This window comes from Trachemys scripta, chromosome 3, assembly GCF_013100865.1.
Source record: "Trachemys scripta elegans isolate TJP31775 chromosome 3, CAS_Tse_1.0, whole genome shotgun sequence".
NCBI classification, from domain to species: Eukaryota; Metazoa; Chordata; order Testudines; family Emydidae; genus Trachemys; species Trachemys scripta.
The window spans coordinates 9696748-9714706 of NC_048300.1; the positions used below are offsets into that span (position 1 = coordinate 9696748).

Sequence of the window (17959 nt, forward strand, 5' to 3'; positions counted from 1 at the left end):
AGCAAATTCTACAGACTGTGCCTCAGGTAATTGAGAGAAGGGAGAACAACAAAGCTGACATCATTTACAGTGTGCTCGCAAATGACTACTGGGAACTAAGCTTTTATGGCAGGTTTATTTCCAACAGACACTCTCCAAACAGAATAATTCTTGGTTTAAATCCTTATCCACTAAAACCCCCACATAATTCCCAAAGAGGAAAATTTAGGATTTGATAGGAATTTGTAATCTGCTATTCCAATTGTCCAAGAGATCCTGTGATATATATATATATTAAAGCCACATAATCATATACCAGTCAAGGAACCAGCTACTAAAAATGTTATTTAAAAAAAAATACTGCCTTCTCCATTCCACAAAGCAGGCCTGTCTAATGAAACACTGAGGGAATACTGAATTAATATTTCATAAGTGTTGATAAAGAGTTGAGAGTGCTTCAGTTACTCAATAAGTATTCTCTCTCGGGCCCCGGATAGTTTAATGAGTGCCTGAGAAGCTGTGGTGAGCAACGATGAAGCGTGAGGAAATCCCCACTTTCCTGCACTACTGAGCCACTTACCAAACTGAAAAGATCTTTGTCCTCAATATTTCACTTAGGCTCAGAGTTTAGACTCTGAATAAATGGTAATGGCTCCCTATTAATGTCTAGGATGGTAGTGCTTTCAGGCTGACTCCACACTGGCCTTTGGCATTGCAGCTAGCTACATTTTTATTATAGTGGAGAACAAGATTCTAACATTTGATGTTGAGATTCAAACGGTGGAGCTGTACAAAATATTCACACTGAACCACAAATGCAGACACCTTTAGCCTGGATACCTGGATTTGAAAGTCTCTCTGGAAGTCAATTAAGTCAAAGAGGGAGGGAGCATGGATTGGTGGGGGAAAATGAAGGAGAGGCGTTTGATGTCAGATTTATAACCAAACACACACACTGGTCATTTGACTTTGAGACCCTTCAAACTAGGGTGACCAGACAGCAAATGTGAAAAATCGGGACAGGGGGATGGAGGGTAATAGGAGCCTATATAAGAAAAAGACCCAAAAATCGGGATTGTCCCTATAACATCGGGACATCTGGTCACCCTACTTCAAACCAAACTTAGTTAATATAGCAAACCCCTTCACAAAGGCCACATGGGTCAATTTGAGAAACATGCAGACAAGATATAAAGAGAAAGATCACTCATCTACGGCAAGTGACAAGGTGACAGCTAAGCAAAAAACTCAGCTGCTTCACCCAAAGGGCATATGAAAATATTTTGATATGCATGAGTGTGCATCTCATGTTTCACTGTGTTTTGGATTAGAAAAATGCAAAACCTTAAAGAGAAATTTAGTTGCAACCTGGTTTCGTATTAAGATTAGAACACAAACCCATCAGCTGTCTTACTTTCACTTGAAATTTCAGCCCATATTAGCAACTCTTTGGATGAACAAAGAGTGACCTTTAACTCTGTACCAAAACACGAACCTACAAATTTCAACCACAGTGAATAAATACAGTCAGCATTTCAGAGAATTGCAAGAATTCTGTTTCCTTACTGAATATAAAAACAAATTTTACGTCTCCATATACTGAGCCATTTGGGATTACAAAGTCTGCTGCTTTAAAAATAATTACCAAAACAACTAGTTCTTAGGCTCTCTTATTTCCATACCTGAATTTGGTTAAGGAAAATTCTTCTATTAACTTCATAATTGGGTTTGCAGAGACAATTGTAAGTAGAATGTAGTATTAAATTGGTCTGATTTCATATCTATGGTACACCTAAAGGGTTAAGAATGATGTATAAATGTTACAAGCATGTTATAACCACCACTATGTGTTATAGATGGCTTTAAACATCAGCAGGTGTTGTAAAACTAACAACTGATTAAACATTTATTAAAACATCTTAATTTATTAATCCTTTATAAACTACTTACAAATCAACCTTGAGACACAGTGTGATTCTTCAATCAAATGTAATTGTGCTGAAAAATAAAAACTAGCCACAACCAGATCATAAATAAAAAAATTTATATGGAATTCCAGTACAAATACCCATGGCTTAAATTCGCAGAATTTTTAGTATAAAAAGTAATTTTGCATAACATTTCCATGAAAAAGCCATGTAACAAAAATTGTTGTCCAACAGAGTAATTATAGTCGAAGATTTACACAGGTTAGTATTTCACTTGAAACGTTATCGGAAGCATAAGTAGAAAAGGCAAAGCTTCATTTGTTCCCTCTTTAGAAATGTAGCCTTAACATTTCAAGACTGACTTGTTGGTTTGTGGATGCCTCACTTTTTGGATATTCATGTTGTGACACTTTCAGGGGGTCTGATTTCCAGAACATGCTGGGCACCAGTCTCTGAAAAGTAAGTCTCATAACTGGGAATCCAAAATCACTAGTCACCCTTTGAAAGTCTGCCTTCCCCATCAGCAGATCTTACCAGCGTTAACGGTGCTACATTTACTCAAACCATTTCAGCCAACTGTGTGAACAACAGCTTCTTTTCAAAAGACATTTTGTTTATATTCCAAATGCAAGGACAAATTCTACTTCTGTGACATGATTCAGAACAGAGGACGGAGGTGATGAGATGACAAACGGTCTTCTCAGTTGGCACAAATGAGAGGTATTAATCCTTTAAATAATCCAGAAACACAGACGATGCTAAAATTGCAAGTCTAATACTGACGTAAACATTTCAGTACTATACTAACATGACTTAAGGTTAAGAAGACATTTTTCAGTGAGAAGGTATAAGCCCTCCATATATTATTCAGGACTGACACTGCTATTATTGCACGGTTACCACATCAATCATTAAGGAGAAATCTGCCCTTTATAATGCCCTTTAATACCACCTGTTACTTAAGCCAAACAGTAGATTTCCTCCATGAGCCAAGAGTCACTACTGTTTTGTTGCAAGTCTATTTGACAAAGAAAAATGACATTCTTAAAGCTGAGGAGGTGTTATTAATGTCTGTACAGCACTTTGAGAATTGAAGTGTTCTATAAATACAATATTCAGACCCACTGTACTTCAACTCCATTTGCAATACAAGAGATCAACTGTCAAACCAAAGTTAGCACTAATCTTCCTTATTAGTGGGAGTGTGGAAATAAAGGGGCCAACATATATGGGGCCTGATGTTTGAAACACCTTAAAATGAATGTATCATCACTCAAACAGAATGTCAGATTCACACAAAACGTAACTAGGGGGGAGATGAACAGCTGCCATTTGCTACGTGCCTAAAGATCTGCTGTTCAGGCACAAGTCTCACTTGCTTTATGTCCCTTCATCTACAACAGAATTGAGATTTCATGTCTTCTTTAGACTTCAGTTTTCACTGAACGCTTTCTACAGCCCAAAGCTGAAACAACATGTGACACGCTCCTTGACTTCAACGGGAGTTACTTGAACAGAAGGGACTCCAGAAATTAGCTTATGTAATTAACGTTTTGCTGTTTCTCAGGACATCTTGTAATCCCTGCATCTTGTATGGCAATAAGCTTGTTATATAATTTGTTAAGATCTCTTAGTTAACGCAAACAGAGGTGTAACTTTTCGCAAGATTAACAGATTTTTCAACACCGGGATGTCAAGCTTTTCAAAAACAGGTGCCTATAAAGTTACTCCTCACTTAATTCTTAGGCAGCTAAGCTAGAGGAAGATTTTTTAAAGGCTATACACCTAGCATCCTGCACTGAAGTCACTAGGAGGTGCTAGATGCTCTGTACTTTTGAAAATTAGGCCTCTAATTTAGATGCCTCAAGAAGACTTTATGAGGCCAACTTTAAGCTCTTAATTTTTTTTAAATCTTTGCCATCACTTTTTGACATTTTTAATATGGACATTTCTCTCCCTCCAAATCTTTTTTGGGAACAACTCAGGACTCTACTCTGTAGGAAATGCCCTTTTCTTTTTATACAACACAAGTCAATGTTTTCAATGAATTCCTGATGGACACAATCCCCTATATTTTCAGGGTCAAGCAGAGTTTTAAATCCATGACTCACTGAAGATGTCATCAACTTGAATCCTAGTCAGGTCACTGAAGATATGACAGTTGGTCTGCTTGTCCTAGCCAGTTTTGGTGATTTTAATATTTTCCTATTCTTAAAATATTTTCCCATCTGGCTGTCTGAATTACCGACGCACACAAGGAAAACTGACTACATAGAGGAAATCGTGAAATAGAGTATACAGTTCTGTTAAATGCACGACCATGGTTTTTCTCCCCCCAATCTTTTCCATTTACAGTAATCTTGCAACCGATGTAGGCAAAAAGTAATTTTTTACATTGACTGTATCGCTTTAAAGACAATGGACCTCGGCTGCACAGCTTAGCACCACTTCTGAAAGTTTAGGGGACTGTGTCCAGGCAAGCCAAGCCATCTGTTCTCATTTTAGTGCATTGCAACAATTTAATTTCCATCATATCTAAGAACTTTCGCTGCATCTATCTATAATCCTAAGTGCTGGAGAAAAGAGTCTAATCTTCATGGCCGTATGAACAGTCTAAATATCTGAGTATATGCAGAAGGAAGCACTGCCCCAATTCTGATCTCCTTTATGCTCAAGAGTTCAGTGAAGTTACACCTGCTTTACACTTGTACAACAGACCAGAATCAGGCCCTATGACAGTCGGATTTATACTAGATTAACAAATGTTGTACATTTGGAAACATTTAAAAAACAGCGAGACACTGTAAGTTAGATTGCTTTCTGCTAAATAAAATCTTCGCATTAACAGTAAAACTCCCCCCAAGACAGATATAAACTGGCCCTGTCAAGACTGATTGTCTCCAAGAAATCACCTTTATGCACTGGTAATATCCCTTTTCTAACACCAGGAGGCAACCATATTAATCTCACAGAATACTCCTTTTTCCTCACAAAAGGAAATGAAGAGACTAATGTTAGATGGCCGGGTTTATGCAATATGGTAATTAAATATGCAGTACGAAAGATGGAAACAACCTTTCTGCTTCTTATCGTGCAATCTGGATCAGCATGCTGCCAAAGTGGGAATGTACAGGATTATCCTTCAGATATTCATTCACTTAATGGGATGTGGTTATTTAAAAAAATTCTTAATATAAATCATGCCAATTAAAATGAATAAAATGCGGATTTCTTGAATAAACTCGACAGCAGGAGGTGTTGTCAGCAGATTAGCTAATGAGCCATTTCCACTTTGTGCAATTTGACAGATGCATGTCTATGTAGACAAAAGATAGCCGTGTAACCAAAAACTATTTCTTTCATTTCCTGATGTGTTTTTCCCACTACTTCCATCATTAAAGCCAGCACACTAGAGGTGAAACTAGAAGTGATTTTTCAGTTAATATTACTAAAGCAGTTCTGACTGCCAACTACTCTGGGTTGGAAACAGCAAAAAAATAATACTGAAGTTCTTTGTATATGACTAGCTTGTACTGGTGAGAAATATGGCATTTACTGTCTTAGACACAATTACTTCTCACTGCAACATCTTAAAGGAAAAAGGCTACACTTTGGCAAAAATTCCTTGCTCTCACTAAATCATTTCCCTTTCAACCACCAAGGTTCAAAAATGTCATTTTAAGCATCTACTTGTTTATGTTCCATAGCCGAAGGTTTTTGATGATCTAAACCCCTTAAATGATTAAAATCACCAGCTGATATAAGACTGACTTGTGCACTATGCCTTTGAATAATCAACAGTTGAGAAGCTTTGGTGCTCTTCAAGCATAGAATAAAACTAGTCACTGTTATAATATTATGGCATAGTTTCAAAATAACTATTCAGCAGAAAAAAAACGAGAAAAAAAGCAACATAATGAAGGTGCTTCAGTTGAGTTGATGAACGCAAAATCACCAAACACAAAGTTGTTTTAATGGAAGACAATTAAGATGCCTCTGTCTGCTGTTTTATGATGTGCCTGATGGTCTTATGGCATTTAAGGAACATATTCAGACAGAAAGAAAAGGAAATCAAGACTCCTGCTAAGTTACTTCTTGAGGTTTGTGAATTCAAATTCTCTTGCCTCATCCTGCTTAGAGCAGTGTCTATAAAGGAACACAAGCATGAACAACAAGCATCTCATTACCAAGTCTTTCATCCCCGTGGTCATGTCCCCGACTCCTTAAGTCTCTAAGCAGATCAAATCATACTTATGATTTTGATTGTCATGGCTAACATAATATATAAAGGCGTGCTTATAAAAATGAAAGTCTATGAGCAAACATTGGCTTAGAAAAAAGAAAGAAGAAAGAAGCCAACTGATGGAGAGCAGAGGTTTTGTTTTACGTAAACACAAATTACAAATCAAGTGTTTGGCTTCAGCTGCAGACCAGAAGGGCCCCAGATATTTCTTTGGTCCGAGTTTATGGAAAACACCAAGGAAACTATAGTCCATTGTCAGCCACCTGGCTTTTACGTTGCCGTACTGAGCTTTGGGTCTCCGAATCAGTTGGCTGTTGTTCACAGATGTCTTCTGTCTCTTCTGTCCCTGATCCTTCATCAACGGCAGAGTCCTCTTCTGAGCCATCCTCACTTGAATTGGCCTCTTCACTTGATTTGGCTCCATCTTCCCCATCTGAAATGTCTTCCTTTTCCTCTGCAGCCTCTTCTAACTCATTTGCTGAAAACTCTTCAGCTTCTTCCACCTCTTCTACTGCTGTAAGCTCTGCATTCTCCCTTTCAATCAACTCTACTGAAACAAAATACAAATTGAAAATGTTTAAATCATAGGACAACTCATCTGCTAAAGCCTCTTTTCTAGTTACTACACTACCCCAAGAGTGCAAAAAATTGCAAAATATTCTTTATGAAAAAATCCTTGGTGTAATTCTAATGTAGCATCATCATCTTCTCATTTTATTATTTTACTCTGTTTCTCTGTACTCTCAAACCTAGGTATAATTTCCACCTTCCTATAATTGTTCTGTCTTATTATTAGGAAAATATTTGTTTTCATTTTGTGTCTAATGGATTACAAGTGAACAGTAGCTCAATTTTATTTAGTTCTTTGAATGTCCACCATCATCCTAAACGTGTTAGCAAGAACATAAGCAGCTTTTTGTTAGGTAATTGCAGCTACAGAGCCAATCTAGCAAACACAAAAAGCACATATTTGTGTAAATCCGTCATAAATATACTATTCCCATTGTTTCTCAGAGTGACAAATGTCTTAATATTACATGAAGTATATTCTGCACAAGTTTTAAATTTGGCCAAAGTGGGACCTAATTACTTGGCAGTATCACTTTAAATGATGCAGTTGAGACACCCAGTTCATTATTTTCAATACTACTGAACCAAACACAAAAACCTACCAACAAACATTGCAGAGATATTTATGATTCCATAAATCATATACATATATACAAATCAATGTTTTTACCTCCAGGTATCAGTACAACTACGTCAAGATAAGATTCATGGAATATGGTGCTCCAGAATCAAACCTAGACCTAGACACCATTAATGATTAAATATTCATTGGGGACTGAGATTTTTTGCTTTGCATCCACTGCTACCACCATTACTTTTGTGGAGTGGAACCTTCCTGTAAGAATCTTCACACTGACAAGGTTGCAGGACTGTCTTCTTTATAAACCATATACAGTAGATTCCACTTATTAGCAACCCCTCAGTTGTCAGCAAAAAGTTGCTATTATCTGGCATTTGTCAATAAGTGGAAGGCAGGTTTGCAAGGCTGCGACCAGGGAAGGAAGTGCTGGGCAGGGAAGCAGAGGGGAGAGGGGCTGCATCCCAGATGCTGGGGCCTTCTACAGGGAGTAGGGTGTGCAGCAGGCCCACAGTGCTGCACGGTACCTCCCCCTGCACTCTCTGGGGGCTGGGGGTCGACACATCCCAGCACTTCCTTCCCTGGGTGCAGCCCTCCGGCAAGGGACAGCCCAGAGAGCCCAGGGAGAGGTACCATGCAGCAGCCCCCCTGCGTGCTACTCCCTCCCTCTCAGCTCATAGCCCCTTATCTCCTCTGGGGTCCCTGTGCACAGGCAAGTTTGCGGGGCTGCAGCCAGGAAAGACATGTCCCAGCACTTCCTTCCCTGGCTACAGCCCTGCAAACCTGCCTGCAACTGCGTCCTTTCTTCAACAAAAAATGTTCTTAATAAGCAGCCTGCCCGTTGCCAATATCCAAATCCCATTAACATTAAAGTCGCTGGGACAGGATTGGCTCCCAGCAAAATATTGCTATTAACCAGATATCTGGACTGCTATTAAGTGGAATCTACTGTATAGACGTTTCTGAACCTTTTGAAAGGGCAGTTTCAACCCTCAGATGCACATATTGCTTTCCATTAAAGTAATGAAGCTATCTAAATATACTGGAAGGGATAATTCGGCCTTAAATGTGCTGAGACTACAGACAAAGATAATGAAATAATATTAGATTATTAATGGTGCACTTTGTGCTGTAAGAGGCAGCTTGGTCTACTGGATTGTCCCAGGGACTTGGAGCCAGAAACTCCTTAGTTCTAGTTGTCTTTCCACCATGGACTCACTGTATGCCTTTGAGGACATCTTACACAGCAAATCTGTGCCAAGTATGTTTTGAGGTACATCTGCCTCCTTTGCAGAGCCGCCCCCTCCGCAAAAAAAAAGAACATTCTCCTTCTATTTTAGCAGCGATGATGGAGATAAACTCTCCTAAGCATCAATAAAAAAGTGTCAGCTAAGATACGACAGCAAAATATTTAGCTCTGGTAATGAGATAAGAGGCAGAAAACTTCCCAACTTGTAAATTGGGCATACTGGATACGGAAGTAATCAACTACTATAAAACTACTTTACGCCAACTTTTTTACACCTTTTGTGACTTTAATCATCACAATACCCAAACCTGTAGTCCATATGTGAACATAACTTCCACTTAAGTGTTGCAGAGGGAGGTTCACGTGGATCCAAAGTGTAGTGTGTAATGTCTGCCTGTATAACGAATGTGCATTAGGAACTGGAAAAATCCTGTTCGAGAGCAAGACTGCTTGTACCTTTAAATTAGACAATTTTGTGGATAAGCATAAAACTGGGAATCAGCAGAACTATTTCTATTTCTGGCTCTAACACAGATTTCCTGACTGATTTGGGATGTTTTTTAGCCTCAGCTTGTGTGTCTGTAAAATGGGATTACTACTACTGTTCCTAATAAGGCTGTTACAAGGCTAAACTCTTTGGTGTTTACGAAGTGCTTTGAGTTCCTCAGATGGAAGGACATGAAAATCACAGTATTGTTTACAACAGCAAATACATGTCAGACATCCATGAAGGAATTGCCTGTTGTCAGGATTAGTCAGCTGCCATCAATGAATCTTAGAGGAAAGCTTTATCATGAAAAAAAAAAACCAAAACAATGTACATTAGTGGGCATAAATCATTCCAAAAATAGAATATCCATGGCATATCGAGTGCTTACCGGATGTTTCTTCTCTGTACCTACGCTTGGAAGGGCAAAGGCAGTCTGCAATCAAAACCAATATCTGAGTAGAAGAAGAAAAAATGTAATTCAGTGACTTAACCAGGATGCATTTCTTATCTTACAGCCCCTGCAATATATCAGTCCATTTGCACCACTGAACTGGGTTTATGAGCTTACAGTAAATGTAACTGGTGAATGTGTAATGAGAAGACTTTTTGAAGAAGACAACACCAACCTGACTAAGTCATGGCTGTGCTGGTCCTCCACAGTGCGGGGGCATAGTTCTAATGTTTTTTCTATATAATTGATTAATTTTACATTAGGAAAGGGGTCACACTTTGTATTAAGAATGTTTATAAAAGGTTAATAAATGATTAGTCCATTTTAATAAACTGTTACCTTTTTACAATCTAACAATTAGCCATCAGTAGGGTTGCTTATAGCCACCTATAACACATTCTACTCATATCTAACATGCTTAGAACATGTATTAATCATTTATTAACCATTTATAAATATACCCTTAATATCAAGTCAAGGATTATTTCAATATTTGGAATTTATATTACTCCGCATCTGGTTACTGACAAATATCTACACAAAGGTAAAATGGCAAATGCCACAGATGAATTTCTTCAAAAGCAGAGGGGGAAAAAATGGCAGTGGCCAGGCTCAGATTGGTTCCGCTTATGGTAGCTGTTGTTAAACTTCTTTCAGAAAGGAATGACTACTTACAAATAATTCTATGGGTCATTTTCGTCTTCTCCTATACTACAATAAGAATTCCGATAGCCTCACTTACCAAGAAGCAGAGCACAAAAAACAACCAGTGACTGGCGGTATAAATATCCACGCTTAAGCCCCTTGCCTTAATTTATAAAGAGGACAAAGACTAGGAAACTTTAATACTAAATACACAGGAAGGGAGGAAGCAGAATAGGAGATGGTGCTGACAAAGATACTAGCTTTCCATTGCTGTATGCGCAACTTCTCTCATGCTACAATAATTCCAGTACAAGTAAATAGATAGTAGACCAATGCAAAAAAATGAGAGTTAATCTGACCCTAAATAACAACCTAGAAAAACTGCAACCTCAAAGGACAACAGCAGGTCCAGCTGTTCACAGTAAATGACTGAACAGAGAACTACACAGCAGACACGTCTGTATCAAGCCCTGAAGCGGATCCTCCCTTCCTAAAAACCATCATTCTTTTTGAGTGTCTATTAACAGGTCTTATTGCCTTCTATCCACTGAACAACAGTGGCTTTTAAAAAGCGAATTAAAAACAACATTTTTTCCATGTAACAAAGTCTGAGAGACTTACAGAGAAGCTTAATCAAATTGGATTTAGCATGGATAGTCTCCTTAACATCTACGTTATAGAATTTCTTCTGTGCACTGAAGTAAATAGTTCAGAGAGAAATAGAAAACTCGTGTGCTGCGAACATTGAGATGAAAAGTGTGCAAGAAACCTGAAGTTTATGCAAAACACTTGTAGGTGAGATGGTCCAATATCTCCCTTCATCCAATAGAGATCACAACTTAAATAGAGCTGGACAGGAAATGATTTTCCTGTACCAAGAAAACTTGAGATTTCAAAACATTTTCTTGTCCCATATCAGGACAGTCAAAATCTCAAATGTTTGTGAACTGATCATCTCGAAAAAAAATCTATTTTGGTCAATCTAAACATCTTGTTTCCACAATTTGGAAATGTTTTGTTTAGATTTTGACTCGTTAAAAATGTTTTACTGTATATTAACTTTACATTAATGGGCAGTAGGTTTAAAACAAATAAAAGGAAGTTATTCTTCACACAGCACACAGTCAACTTGTGGAACTCCTTGCCTGAGGAGGTTGTGAAGGTTAGGACTATAACAGCATTTAAAAGAGAACTGGATAAATTCATGGAAGTTAAGTCCATTAATGGCTATTAGCCAGGATGGGTAAGGAAAGGTGTCCCTAGCCTCTGTTTGTCAGAGGGTGGTGATGGACAGCAGGAGAGAGAGATCACTTGATCATTACCTGTTAGGTTCACTCCCTCTGGGGCACCTGGCATTGGCCACTGTCGGTAGTCAGGATACTGAGCTGGATGGACATTTGGTCTGATCCAGTATGGCCGTTCTTATGTAATAAGTCATTTCAAACCAAAAAAGCAGCCTTTTCATTTAGAAAATGCCAAACAGGATGTTTTGACAATTCTGAAACTTTCCAAAAAAAATTTGACATGGGAAATCCATCAAAATTGACTTTCCATTGAAGAGTTTGGGTTTTGACAAATCTGCCTAACAGAAAAACGTTTTGTGGAAAAATTCATGACCAGCTCTACTTAAGGAGGCTATTTGGGCAGAAAGAAAATGAAAGGCTGCCTTTACCAGAGTCTTAAAAAGACAACCCATAAAGTACCACATTTAAACATAAAGTTGGTCCCATTGAGGGAAAATAAGTGTGCTTATTGAACTGCGCGAATCATTAAGTTCTGGAGGAAAAAAAAACAGGAAAGTGATCTGAACAAAAAGGCACATTCCTCTATGAAATACCAAACAGCAAAAATAGTAGCTGTGAACAATTAGTGATAAGCCCAGGATGCTGGGGATGCATCTACACCACAGGACAATATCAAAAGACACCTACATCACATCTACCCGAGTGCTAACATTATTAACACCAGTGCAGAAAAATGGATAAGAAATTACCAAGAGTAGACTGGCCTTTAAACCCTGTTAAAATAAAAATCAAGAACTTGTTGAAAAAGCAAACCTTAAACCTTTAAAAAAAGAGTAAAATTTTCAAGAGCACCTAAATGACTTAGGAGGCTAAATCCTATTGACTTCCAGCAAGACTAAGGGTCCTCAATTACCTAGGGTAACATTTTTAAAGGCAACAAAGTGGATCATCATCTGCTATTAGCAGACATTTGGACACTTCGGGCAAGAAATCTTCATTCAAGAATGAAATGTGTGCATGTGTAGATAGAGACACAATGCCTTGGCAAATCTACAGGCCTTACTCCTGAGGGAATTCTGCACCAAAAATTTAAAATTCTCCAAATGTTCTTTGTCAATAAATGAATGTGGCTCCAGCATGGCAGCAGGGAGCACAAGCCACCGGCCGCATTGAGGTGGGAGATCCCCCTGAAGCCCCCACCTCCCCTGGTATAGGGACTCGGCAGTGAGGCTGCACCTGACCCTGACTCAGTGCAAGGGCTGGGCCTGCTCTAGAAACACCCCGGGGCCTTGTCCCTATGCGCCACTGTTGCACAGAATAGAAAAGAGGAAGGCTCCCAGCACACACACGGGGAGCACGACGGGCACTAGACCCAGGCGGCAGCGTTCAGCTGCAGAGCCCAGACACAAACTCTTTCGGCTGGGTAGCTCTGTGCTTGCGGAATGAGTGGGGACAGTGGCATGTAACCCCATGTGCCCCCCCATGCCTCCCCTCTGTTTGGAGGGGCAGTCCCCCCCCCAAAAAAAACCTGCGCCCATGGTCGCTCCCCATCCCCGCACGGGTTCCCTGCTGTTTTCTGCAGGAAATCTATGGGGGAAGAGGGGACATTTTCTCCGGGCGTGCAGTCCCGCAGAATCCCCCCAGGAGTAACTGGCACACTGGCATAAGCGACAGCAGCATGACTGTTCCATTTGCCGGTTACATGGTGCACCACTATTATCCTGCAAAGGAATCTAATAGACATATGAGCTTCAGAGCTGGAAGAGGGACTAAAGACATAGAAACTTGTGATCTCAGGAGATGAAGGCTCTTGGTGAATCAAGCCACATTTCCACTGACAAGGTAACAGTTGTATCAGCCTGTAATCTGTCAACTCCCTCACAAACTTCTTTCAGTTGCTTTTTGCAGTGTCGTTGTCACCGTGTCGGTCCCAGGATATTACAAAGACTAGGCAGATGAGGGAATATCTTTTATTGGACCAACTTCTGTCAGTGAAAGAGACAAGCTTTCAAGGTACACAGAGTTCTTCTTCAGGTCTTCAGTTGCTTTTGTAAGTTCATTGCTTCTCTGTGGAAAGGCTGGGTGTAAAATGCAGGTTATGTTTTCATCAAAGACCTCCTCCTGCTCAGTGCATATTTATGGGAATGGGATGCAAACAGACAACTTCCTGAGATTCCTATCCCTGGGATGCTGCGGTATTTATCCTCCTCTTTCAATAAGCCAATAATGGGTGGTGGCCAAAGACTCTTCTAATTTCCACAATGTGCTGTAGAGGGCAGTGTTTAATGTTACTTTTTCCTCAAAGAGGTTTGAGTAGCATGTTGAACACACTAAAAGTTTAGGTTGCTTGCATCGAAGAAGTTACCAACTTTCTCATTTTCTTTTTGTTGTGTGAGCAAAGACCTCTTTATACTTCTCTGCATTCCTGAGCTACAATCAGCAATTTTGATACAATATTCTGCAAGTTACTTTTCAGACTCAGAATAAATAGCAGTAAGTGGGAACATATTTCTCCGTTCAACAACCATCTTACAATAATGCCTTGTTGATAAATTTAATCCTTTAATTTTCCCTTTATTTCTTCACTAGCAGTATCTAGAAGTGGATTTACAAGCTTAAATCTGTCTGGAGAAGTATATCCAGTAAGAAACACTTCAGTTATGTCTTTAAATTACTCGTTTTGTGCTACACTGAAGGCCAAGTTAGCAGAAATGACAGTTGCAACGTTTTTATCAAATTCACTGCTTTGCCACTCAGTTTTTATGACAATCGCTAATTGTTCTTCGCTATTTTTGGATGGCAAACATGCACTGAGAAGGCTCCTGAATGATGTTGATGCACCACTGAAAGGCCTCGAGAACTTACTTAATTATTGTGGCTACATTGCAAGGGCAATGGCATGTTCGCCATCAATCATTGCAGTGCTTTCTCAGTCATTATTTCAGTAAGTTTTCTGGAGGTAGAAGAGTTGTAAAGTTAGTATACAAGGCAAGCCGCGTGTCCAAGCCTACAGTGAATCTCAGCATGAGACTTTAATCCATGTTCCATGAAAGGAACACAAACAGTAGGGTCATGACTCAGACAGTTGTCCTCTTTTTGCTGGGAAGCTGCAGTGTCAGTGGTGATTCCCAAGCTAAATGTTTTTCTTTTTAACCTTTTCCCCCCTCATCCTCTTCCTTTATCTAAATGATCTCTTCCCCCCCCCTTAAGATTCACAGTAAAAAGTATGAAACAATATTTGTTCAAAGTTGAGGAATGAGTGAGAATTCCATGTTTTCATTCTAAAGAAACTAAAAAATGCTGAAGGGAAGTGGCTGGAGACAGGGTATTTATACTGACAGTTCCTCTCCTCTTGCTTCCTTTATGTATGGCATGTTGAAATGCCACAGGCCTGGTCCCCACTAAGTCCCCAAATCAGACTAAGGTATGCAAATTCAGCTACGTTAATAACGTAGCTGAATTCGAAGTACCTTACTCCGAACTTACCGCGGTCCAGACGCGGCAGGAAGTCTCCCCCCGTCGATGCCGCGTACTCCTCTCGGCGAGCTGGAGTACCGGCGCCGACTGTGAGCACTTCCGGGATCGATCCGGGATCGATTTATCGCGTCTTAACCAGACGCGATAAATCGATCCCAGAACATCGATGGCGTGCCGCCGGACCAGCCGGTAAGTGAAGACTAGGCCATAGGATAGGAGAAAAAGGAATGTCCAACAATTGCCATTTAATAAGTGAGGCTCTTTGCATTAAAGAGCTGACTTGGGGGTTTATTTATTTGCAAGGCCTATGAAGTTTTTCTATCCACTGGATAATTATCTAAGTTATTTTTGCATAGAGTATTTTCACCTCCTGCTATGGGTTTTTGTTTTTTGTTTTCTTAAACAAGGCTTTGCTGTCAAAGTAAGTTGTGACTTAAAATGCAAACATCATCTTATCACTTCTTGCAAAGTGCACCATGTAAGTGCTAAAACCAAAATTTTATATATAAAGGGTAGAAAAAGAAAAACAAGAAAACGGTACCATATATTTCAAGAAACAGATCTTCCAGTCAGTCACAAAATACAGTTTTTCTAGAAGTAATGGCAAACAAATGATCCACCAGCTGAAACTTTTCATCTTCATCCATTTTGGGGTAATAAATGTATTGTTTCTTGCTAGCTGTGAATCTCATAAAAACACCCAATTGATTCCCATCCATTTAGCAAGAGTGCATTTACTACTTAGAAGAACAGGCAGACAATCTAATTGTTATAAAAATTATAATAAGGGACATTCATCTTTGCACAGTTATACACTGGTGCCCCCAATGTGCTGTAAATATTGAAGGATAGAGAAACACACAATACAGTACAGACCCGTTTACGTGCGGATGTTAGGAGTCAAGCCGTCACGACCGCGTGTTAACGGACCGCGGGTTAAGAGGGCCATGCTGAAATATCTTAAGATATCTATATATACACACATGTATAATTAGCTAGGATTACATACATACTCACAGCATCCCAAATACTGCAGGCCTATCTGTTAACAGTGCTTTGCAAGAATATACATTCAAATGTGTAATCTAATAAAAATATTATTACTACTACACAGGGGTGAAAGTAACTCAGGACACTTACGGGGTGGGGGCGGCTCTGGCCACTGCTGCAGTAGCGGTGTCCGAAGCCCCGGGCCCTTTTAAATCGCTGACCCCGGGGCAGCTGCTCCCTTTGCCCCCCCGCCCGTCGGCGGCCAAGAGGCAGCAAAAGGGGCAGGGATCTTAAAGCACTGCAGGGTCCTTTGCCGTGGCGGCCGAGCGCTGCCGCGGCAAAGGACCATCCTTAAAGCACTGCCTCGGGGGGGGGGGGGGGGAGGGGGGAGAGGGAAAGGGCAGCAACGTTAAAGCGCTTTAACAACGGTCCTTTGCCGCCGCAGCGTTTTGAGGATCCTTAAAGCACTGCCCCTTTCCCTCCCCCTTGTGGGCAGTAAAGACGTACAACACATTTCTGCTCCGCACTTCCTGTCGATTTCTAGGTCAGTGAGTTAGTGAGCAAATCTGTAGCGTTACATAGCATGTTCCTGTACCACGTGTTAACGAGTCTCATGTGTTAAATAGGTAGCACTGGGAGGCATGGCGCTACCATACGTTAAGCAGATTGGCGCGTAAACGGGTCTGTACTGTACATACACTGCTTCGATACAATTACTGCTCTGTTTATAATCAAATTCTCAGGGCCCTTTATTCAATCCCAATCCCAGCAATCTGTGCTCAGGACCTAAGGGGAAGGGCCAAAAGGTGACTTTAAACTATCTCTTAGGCCAGACAGGGATCTAGTTCAGCCCCTGCTACAAGTTAGAACAGCTCCGATGCGGCTTGGCACGAAGCTTATTATGCCAGTGGGTCACTGGAGTATAACAACAACATTACAGCCATGCCTCCTACTCCAGCCACTCCCCATGCCAGGGGCTGTGAGGTGAGTATGTATGATGCTGGCTACACCATCTTGGAAGGACAGGTGAATCCTCAGCTGTCCAGTTAAGGCAGTTTTATATGGTCTCTTTCCATTGCTGAAGAATTGCAAAGGCTTGTATTAATTTAGATGGAATATATGAGCCAAAGGTGTAACATAACCCGGTCACTGTCTAACACTGAGCAGAGTTAAAAAAGGTTCAGGCTTGGTATACAGAGACCTTGGCCTGCTTAGTACCATGGCAAACACACTATTAAAAAACCTTTTTAACCTTTTATTAAAGATAAAGAAAAGAAGGAAAGGCAGTTATGTATGTAATGTAAAGTACTAAGTAAGGCTTTCATTTTAACAACATCCCTCACTCCCTTTCCCTTTATCTGGAGAGAGTTTTAGAAGAAAAACACCCTTGTTTGACAGTCCCTTAGATGATACCAAAGTTGGTAAAATAACTGTCTTTTTGGAGAAAAGCAAAGAAATTAGTTAAGATGAGCTGGAGCTGTTACTGTTAAAATCCAATTCCATTTCATCCTAGATGTTGTTTGGGATTCAGCTGGGGCCAGTAGAGGTGGCAATGTCATCTGGGTTCCTCTCTCTGGCTTGGTCTGGGCAGGACATCTCTCAGGATTAGGATGACAAAGACCTGGGGTCCCAGGAGATACCCCAAAAGGGAATGGTGGGTGGAACAGCCCATCCCCTCGTTCTTTTGTCCACCAATTAGGCCTTATAATCCAACACACTGATTTTGAATAATTTCTTGTCTTACATTTTCTCATTTCCAGGCATGATCTTAACACAGTCCTTGAGTTATATCACTAGGCCTTTTTGTTTGGACTAATTCAGTCTGTCTTCCTTTTGTCCCTTTTCCCACCAATATTTGTCATTATTATTGTGACATCTTATGAACTTTCACATACTTTTTATGTTGAGCTCACAATTAAGATAAACGTGAATACCCAGTTATCACAAGAGGCTCTAGAATCTGCTCCTCAGCATACAGGTATGTTACCGATGTTGTACAAGTCTCTACCGTAAGTACTTTTTTCAGCAACTGTAGTTCTGAGACCATCTGGGGATTTCAGAATACTCTTGGGTGTCAGTTTTGCTCAGTGACAACAGATGGAAATGTCACAGATGC

General features: G+C 40.1%; 1 protein-coding gene across 2 annotated transcripts in view; it reads right to left on the bottom strand.

Annotated features, from left to right (window-relative positions):
- Positions 1-2006: 2006 nt before the first annotated feature.
- The window catches only part of TMX4 (thioredoxin related transmembrane protein 4), a 57260-nt gene continuing 41307 nt past the window's right edge, over positions 2007-17959 (bottom strand). The window contains exons 7-8 of one of the 2 annotated variants that reach the window (XM_034764105.1): positions 9425-9488; positions 2007-6697 (exon numbers count right to left, since the gene is read on the bottom strand). In XM_034764105.1, coding sequence (XP_034619996.1) covers positions 6393-6697; positions 9425-9488 — 369 coding nt within the window. In that variant the 3' untranslated portion in view covers positions 2007-6392. Of the gene's footprint in view, positions 6701-9424; positions 9489-17959 lie in introns of both variants that reach the window. The other variant, XM_034764104.1, reaches the window with a different exon arrangement.